The sequence below is a fragment of the Theobroma cacao genome, chromosome 2 (assembly GCF_053813885.1).
Source record: "Theobroma cacao isolate CCN51 chromosome 2, ASM5381388v1, whole genome shotgun sequence".
In the NCBI taxonomy this organism is placed as follows: Eukaryota; Viridiplantae; Streptophyta; class Magnoliopsida; order Malvales; family Malvaceae; genus Theobroma; species Theobroma cacao.
In genome coordinates, this window is record NC_142640.1 from 46,134,377 (window position 1) to 46,143,414 (window position 9,038).

The 9,038-nt window shown below is 33.9% G+C and overlaps 1 protein-coding gene across 1 annotated transcript; it reads right to left on the reverse strand.

Moving 5' to 3' along the window:
• Positions 1 to 635: 635 nt before the first annotated feature.
• On the reverse strand, positions 636 to 7,221 carry LOC18609876 (E3 ubiquitin protein ligase RIE1-like). Its single transcript, XM_018115412.2, has 5 exons — positions 6,352 to 7,221; positions 3,757 to 3,876; positions 3,117 to 3,249; positions 2,868 to 3,026; positions 636 to 1,185 (listed from the first exon to the last, which is right to left on the reverse strand). The coding sequence occupies exons 1-5, from the start codon at positions 6,861 to 6,863 to the stop codon at positions 1,024 to 1,026; spliced, it is 1,086 nt and encodes a 361-aa protein (XP_017970901.1). The 5' UTR covers positions 6,864 to 7,221; the 3' UTR covers positions 636 to 1,023.
• Positions 7,222 to 9,038: the final 1,817 nt, after the last annotated feature.

Genomic DNA, 9,038 nt, shown 5'->3' on the forward strand with positions numbered 1-9,038 from the left:
TAATAATGTCGTAGATAATAACAATTGATAACTAACTTTCATGGACTCCCACCCATGCAAAGAGACCTGGCAGGCAATCTTTATTTATATTTGCAAATTAAGGAGGAATATCCTTCACCCACTCCGATTGGTTTTCGGGTTAGCCTGCTTTCCCCATGGGGTTGACCTCATTTACATGTCAAATTTCTGGCCACCAAAGAAAGTGTATGCCTAGGTTTTAGCCAACCAAAGTATATTTTTCTTTATACAGAAATACTGGAATTCATTGTACAACTTACTATCTACAATCTACAAATTTGCCTCTACAAAATATGCTTACAACCTAAAATATAAGTCATATATATGTCGACCCACAAGCATATCTATATATCAATATCTCTTTCCATCACCCATATATTTCTGTCTCCTTTAAAATAATGGGCCTTATCACTTTTGGGGGAGTGCTCATGGAGTAGTTTTCAGTTGAAACAAGCAAAGTTTGGACTTCCACTAAAGAATCAGTTCTCCAACTAAGCCAAGTTTGCATTTCTAATCCTCAAGGTATGGCACTTTTACACCTACATAACTCTTCATTTGTCTTCTAAACATGAAACAAACTGTAAATAAGTGTATATTCATACAAAGCAATTCCCATGTGCAGTGCGGAAATAGGGAAATTCACTGGCAAAAATTCAATGTCAACATTCCTCAGCCGAAAAAAAAAGTACACTGTGTATGATTCACAAGTGAGGTTGATGCAGAAACAAATATACAAATAAGCATTGATATTCAATTCTACCGATAATGAAGCAAGTACGACTGATAAACATTTGAAGCACGAAAATTATTTCCATATTCTTGAAGAGTGTGTCGAAGAACTCACACAGGGCTGAGAGGAATCAAGTCAACTCCAAAAGGCCAGTTAAATGAAAAATGTAGCTAAAAATATAAAGGACTATCGCTCTTCATGATCTGGTTTCTTCTGTACATATGCAGATAGTGTTGACAACTGAATCCAGCATTTGAGGCCCGCTCTGCTTTCTTTCATACCTGTTCATTTCCCTTCAAAATATTGTACTTGCAGAGAGGGCATGTGGCATTCATCTTAAGCCATTTCACAATGCAAGCTGAATGAAAATGATGGTTGCAAGGAAGAGCATGGAGGTCCGCACCATCTTCATATGAACTTAGGCATATACAGCATTCCTACAGAAAAGGAGAATAATGGCAAAGCAATTAGGCAAAAAAGTTGCATTCTTCTTAATATAGTAGGCAGTAAAATGCCAATAAACTGTGTCATATAGAGACCATCACTAGTCTTCATTTTTTTTTTCTCTTTGACAAAAGGAAAAAGAGATGAAGAATGTTGACTGCACTCTTTTATAAAGAGATCATCACTCATCCTTTTGGCTTCCCAGGAGAGGTGGGAACAAGGCCAGAATTAAGAACGCAGATAAAAGGGAAGGCTATATTCCTTAGCAAACAATGATGCATCTCCAGGCATCTGAGATGGGCATAACACACACACAAACATGGGCTGCATGCTAAAATTTGTCATCTATCAGTGGCTGCATATTATGCAACTCTTGCTAAAGCAGTAGGAAACACTGCCTGGAGTTATTGCAAATCAAAAATCTGATTTACACATCCAAGACAGCACAAAAAGTAGTTGCAGAATGTCTAAACAAACCAGGCTTGCTAATTTTGATATTTGCAGGTTTCAATTTGGTTTTCACCCCAATGTTTTCAAGCAAAAAATGGAGAAGTTCTTAATTTAATTGCATTAATAATGATAAGAGAAGTACAACCTGAAAACAGAAATTAATGGCATATTACCAAAAAGCTTTGCTTTACTAATTGTAAACTCAAACTCAAACCAGATATCAGACAAGTCCTCAACATCCAGCTCCTCAGATTGTTTATGTCCACTTGTTCCCAAAGCTCTTAATTATATCAGAGAAATTTATCTAAAGTTAGCCGCTTCATCTATTTCAAGATGACCACACAATTTGTGCCATTCTGGTCTCATCTAAACCAGAAAAATGTCACTTTTTGGGGTGATTCACTGATACCTAAAGCAAATAAAGCCATTAATAATATCTGAAATCTTATTGTGATGAAAGATTTAAAAATCACCCAATGATTATATGTATCGGCAATTCCAGGCTTCTGATTATGCATAGCCAATTACCAGATCACCAAACATTTATTCTCTGAAAATATACTTGCCTTAAACTCTCATAACTGTTTCTAAGTGTTCTCTATGCCTCCTCTACCTCCCTTCATAATCCCTTTTCTTTACCCTCAACAAACTTCAAACAAAGACTGCTTAATCTTCTTCTGTAACAAGAACATGAAAAACCTTAACACAATTTCTTTTCAACTATTTGTTGACACGCTATGCAGCTAGTCATATCTAACAAGAAAAGCTTTTAAGTGATCTCCACACTCCAGACATAAGGAATACATCTTTAATTATCCCTTTTATTAAGCTTTGTTAAACAACATAGAGAAATTATTTAGTCCAAACATGTTACAAATACCAAATCATTTCTTTGGAACCTTTAGCAAAAATAAATAACTATATACTTTCTTTGAAGCAAAAGAATGGGAAAAAAAAAGTTGCAACATTCTAAAGATTAAATGCTCCTTATACTGAAACTTTAAACACTCAATTCCAATTTCCTATATATGCTTATAAATTGTTGGAACATAGGAAACAAACAGAAAATACAGCATTCCGCCAAACCCTCCCCCACCCCCCCCCCCCCCCCTCCCCCAACAAAACAAAAGCATGCGAGATAGAAGGGAGTGGGGCAACAATAATGTGATGGATTAGCATCATTGTGAAAAACCATTTTAAACTCAATGATAAAGTTGTAACTTACTGCATCCTCAGGTAAGAGTATGCGCTCATTTGCCAAGTATCCACTGCTTGTTTCTACTGGGACCATTTTCCCAGCCCCCACACTAGCCTTCCCACCATTGTTTATAATCTGAAACCTATATTTTGGAAGGATACTAAGATCTGCTTCTGATGCACCTTCCTAATGAATAGCACAAGAAATGAAATTGTAAGCTATTACCAATTTGTTTGAGATTTTCATTCAGTATAACCAATAAGTTTTCTTTCACACCTGTCCTGCAACAGCATAAAGAATTGCAATGATGCATGGCAAGCAGCAGCAGAGAGCAATCCCAATCAAACATGCCAAAACAACACAAAAGATTGCAAAGAACACATCAAATGCCAGAAAAACCACAGCCAACCTGCAGATATCACAAATAAGAGATCCTGAAGCCTTTGCATACACCATAGTATAACACATGCCACAAACAATAGAAGACAAGAAGGGTCTAGACATACTTTTAGGAAACTATTTTTGAAAATATGATATAATTAACAGGTAAAAACCCTCTGCTTCTTTTTCTTTCATTTTTTCCTGCTTAACCTAATACATTAACTTTAATAATGGCACAAGTTGAAAAACAGGGAAAGATATTCTAAATGTGGCAGCTAGATTGTGATCACATTTCAAGGAGACAGAATATCATAGATGAATCATTTTATTATGAGGTTGGCCAAAAAAAAGTCATTTAGTATGAGGTGATAACTGCTTTGCAATTCTTCAATAACTTGGCAACTGAAGGTAGAAACTCTTGTAGACATTTCTTGTCTCCATGAGGATGGAAGTCCAAATATTTTATAAACAAATATGTTACACCTAAACTGGCAAATAAGTTGCTTGTTAAATAACAGGTTGGTTAGAGGCATACCAGTATAAACGTGGAGCATTTTGCAGAAGGTAATCACCACCGGAAACTACCCAATAGAAGCCAACTATCCACCAGAGAAATGATGCCATAGTATTCACTGATTCACAACGTTTAGTTACACTGCCCATTCATCACCAAAACTGTATGAGAATAATAATTTAATCATCCTAAAATCACAGCTTTTGAAACAGCAAAGAATTTGCAACTTCAGATGGAAAATACAAGTAAAAAATCCACTCAAATGAAAGCATGCATAGTTTAGAGCTTGATCAATTGGTAAGTGGTAATCAAAATAAATAACTATCTGGCCAATAGATAAGTTGGTATGACGAGTTTAGAGACATCAACTTAGTTCATAAAATTACAAAACAAAAAAACAGAGAGGGAAAATAATAAAAATACATAGAAAAAGGAACATTTTAGTGATTTACATTCCTACAATTCAGGACTTGGGTCTCACATCTTTTTACACTAACTTAGTTATTTATTCAAATTAAATTTCTTTTTAACTTATTTATCCTCTCTCCTGAATAATTGTATGTTTGGTTATTTCCACACTTCTTCTCTTTTATGTCTTCAAATAACATGTTATATTTAAAACTATAAACTTTTTTATTCTCTCATTATGAAAATTTATTAAAAGATAAAAGAGATATTTATTTTTTCACCCATGTCGTGGGTGTGCATAGAACTAGTATAGCTGACACAAATCTGCTCCAGAAAGAATCTCCCATATTGTACACTGTTCTAAAATGCAAGAAATGCTTATGAAGCTCAAACATTTCCAACAATACCATCTTCGAGGCTTCATCTGAATATCTCCCATCCACATAGCAGATGCAGTAAAAGATACACATGCTATGCTTGTGAACTTCAATCATTATATACCCAAGCTACCCCTGTCGAATTCTTGTCTGACCTCTTAGACCACTTATCTCCAGCACAGAACCAGTACACCATCTATATCCATGCTTCAGGGTCAAACATTACTTGAGGTATGTTCAAATGGAATTTCTCCATAATTTAACCAATTAGACTCTAAACATGGTAATTATCAGCATTAAGAAAATACAAATTAAGAGCTTTCCAAAAGCAGTTTTGTTGGATATAAAGACAGATATTCAGTTTCTCTTTTTCAGAGAAGAATAAATTTCGACAGCAAATTTGAAAGCCAAACAGAAAGCATTCTCTAGATGGATGGACGGGAAATCAGAAAGCGATGCTTTACAATAACATTGCAGAATCAGGATAGGAGGAAACAAATATCCATCTTCTCTTTTTCATAGGAGAATATATTTCTTCCACAAATTCAAAGTTCAATAAGAAAGTAAGTTTGTGACATGACTATAACTCAAGAGACATTTTGCAGAACAGTCAGGTCAAAGGTTGCATTGAAGCAAGGACCTGCACTAAATGAGACACAAAGCCAAAAAGAAAAAGCACCCACCCGGCTGAAGTAAGACATTAATTGCTGAAGAATTTAATGAAGAAATATTAAAAAAACAAACTTATATTTATAAAACCTAATAAAAACTTTAAAATATATAATTTTGTTAATAAAACTAAAAAAAGGTGATCCATTGCATTGCCTAATGTATTTCACAAATCAACTTAAGTAAAAGGCATGCCCAATCTAAGTTTCCTTCACTTAAATCTCCAACAAGATGCTACAAACTAACAACATTAGCCTTTTCTTAATTTTGTAAAAGAAATATAATCATCCTTTTTTTTAAAAAAAAAAAAAAGGGGCACTTAACTCAAGTGTGGCTCTTGCTTTCAAGGCGCTTGCCTACACATGTTCCTCACTATGACCACATTGTTTTAGTTAGTGAGATGGCCACTTGATGCTTAAAAGGAAAAGAATGGGGCAGGTAATCCATTGTCTTGCTAATAAAGTATTTTTGCAAAGGCTGCTTTCGTCAGGGCAGCTTTATCTAAATACGTTTTTGACACACCATCCTGGCCAGAGAAAAGGTTACCTCAAATTAACCATCTTTTGAGATTGAAGACAAAAGGGCACTCTTTCACGCCATCTTATTCATTATGATGATTGGTGATCACTTCCAGTAACTTAGCAGTTCACCACATTTGGTTAAAATGAAGAGCTCTATCTTGAGCAGAGGGAGTTATACATATTAGGTCATTGACTTCCATCAATGTTGTAAATACTTACCACAAACCATCAATAAGTGCCATAACTGGCATATGATAACACCAAAACAAAACCTTCCAATTCCTTGGGAATACACCAGAGACTCAATCCTTCAAAAACCCAGACAGCCAAAATCACATTCAAACCCTTATGTAATTCCATTTCAAAAACCAATAAAATCCCAAATTGAACTAAAACCCTCATCCAGTTCAGCACAAAAACAAGCAATACTTCCGTCCAAATTCTTATTTAAAAAACATAAAACCTCATGCTACTATACAAATTCAGTTCCAAAAGAGGAAAAAAGAAGGCTAAAGCCACATCCAAATTCATCTTAAAAAATAATAATTAATCACTCAAAAATCTCAAATTGAACAAACAAAAAAAAAGAAAAACAAAAAGCCACATCAAATTTCAAGTCAACCCATACGAAAAAAACTGACCTTGATTGATTTGAACCGAAAGCACTCCTTTCAATTCCATCTTGTTCATCTTCACTATCATTAGCATCCCCAGAAGTAGCATCTCCTCTCTCCTCATCCCTAGCAGATGTTCTTCTAACGTTCCTTCTCCTATACTCCAACCACACCAAAACTACATGCACCAAGCACTGCAAAGCATACCCACAGATCCACAGTCTAATAGGAGTATTAGTCCTCTCATCCACCGTACAGATCAACATCGCCACTGACACCGCCACGAACGCCGTATTCCACAGCATGTCCAGCGCCACCACCGGCTTCGAGTACCCCCAGTCCGCCCGTCGCTCCTCTAACTCACGTGCCGCGGTCTCCCTCACCAGCATGGAAGCGCCACGCCGCCCCGTGGCCCGCCCCAACAGAAGCGCCAGCGTGGCAGGGCGAGCAGCCGAGGCATCGGGCTGGCGGGGGCGGAGGAGCGGCGCGTGGGAATCAGACGCCACCGTAGTAGTCTCGGACAAAGATGTGGAAGACATGTGGGAATTTGATTCCGGGTTTAAATTTCTAATTTTCTGTGGGGTTTAGATTTTAGAATGAGCAAATGGGCATAATTGAACTTTTATTAGCCCCCAAAACCAAAAGTCTATTCCTTTGTTTAAAAAAGAAAGAAAGAAAGGAGACGAAAGGGAGGTGAGAGAAAGGTTGTTGAAGGGAAAGTCATAGCAATTATAGAAAGGAAAGTGAAACAAGGGAATGTTTGGATCCAATTGTTGTTGTTGGTTTGGTTTAAGAGCAGAGCTGACTGTTAGATGGCAAAGGGCTTCTGTTTCTGTTGTGTTAGAAACAAAAGGATATACCTGTTGTTTTTGCTCCCCCTTCACTTATTTTTGCCCTTTCGCGCTTTCTTTTTCCTTTTGCCCTTTTACCGGGTCGGCACCCCATCGCAACGGCGCGACCTATCTATGCCGTTCCCCATCTGCCACGTCTTGTTGTCTTTTTTCCTTTGTTCCTTTTTTTTTAAATTTGACAAAAAAAATATTGAAGCTAATTATTTTCATTCGATTCATTAATTAATGGTAAAGATCATTCGATTTGATTTTCTAAAATACTCTCAATCTATTTCTATGATATAATATTTTTAAATTTTTAAATAAATTACTAATTATTTATGATATTCTATCAAACTTTTATATTTTATTTTAAATGAAATAAATCTTGATTGATCAATTATTATTAATCAAAACATCACTTATTATTTTATATTCATATGATATTGATATAAAAAATAAAAAATATTACATGAGTATTTTAATCATACCATATCAATACATCATATTATTATCCATTATAACACGTCAGTATGTTGTGTTAGTATCATATGACTTAAAATTATAAGTGACATTATGAAAAAAGATCATTAATCATAAAATTTTCTTTTATTTTGTATTCATCAAAAAATAAATTTTGAAAATTTCATTTTTATTAAGATGATTATATTTACATAACATTTTTTTAATATATTAAAATTTATCATATTTAATAATATAAAAATTTGTTACTACTAAAAAACTAAACCAACTAATTAAAGCTATTGGAAGAATTAAGAGTATGAAACACCCATACCTACAGTTAGCTTCTTTGCATTTAATTGGCTTCCACTTGATACTTGAGGAAATTTACTTTTGGCTATTTCTTCTTTTAAAAGTCTTCCTTTATTTTATGACTAAATCTTATGATAACTCTTTAATAATGTCAATCATCAGTTCATCACTGCCCTCACTTCATCTTTTGCTAAGTAATTCACGTTTTCTTGAACCTCATCTTACTCTTATTGCTCTTAATCATTCAAATTTATTATTAATAAACTTATTATTATCTCCACCATTTAATACTGTCCTTTTCAAATTAATATTTCTGGATCTATGAATAATTACACCATAATGTTAAAATGCATGAAAAAATGGTTAAATGCTCATTTTAAAATTTAATAATCTTCAAATTGTTTATTTTAGAATTTAATTTATTAATTTTTTGAATTATATTTTGAGGAAATTAGTTCTTAAAATTTGAAACAAATTATTTTAACCCTTACAAATTTAAAAAATAACTCGATAGTTTATTCTCTTAACATTATAAGGAAATTGTCCTCGCACGTGAAAGCTGACATGTAAATTAATTATTTCTTAAAAATATGTTTATTTATGTGTTTTATTATTATTATATTTAATTTTTCCAAACACAATAATCGATCTTTTAACAAAGATAATAAATAATTAGGTATTGACGCGTCCAGAGCATGGCATTCATAAGACATGACATGTGGTGTTTGACTTTCATTCACTCGAAGAATAACACACGTGTCCTTGGCCCATCGCTTTTCCAGTGGCTGGATTGGAGGTGAACTTTTCATTACGTTTTTTTTTTTTAAAAAAAAAGAAGGTTGTGAAACTCTTCATTAAAAATATTGAGTTAAAATTTAAAATTAATAAAGCTTAATATAAAGATCAAGAATATATAAAACTTAATTAATTCATACATAAAATTCAATGAAAGAATATTGAAGAATAAAAACTTAGTTATAAATTTTAATAAAAATGATTGTTTAAATAAAATATAAAAACTTACTCAAATAGTACACCTGATTTACATTGGAAAAAGAAAATGAAGCTGCAACGTCAAGTTAACATACAAGAATAAATGATTGGAAAACG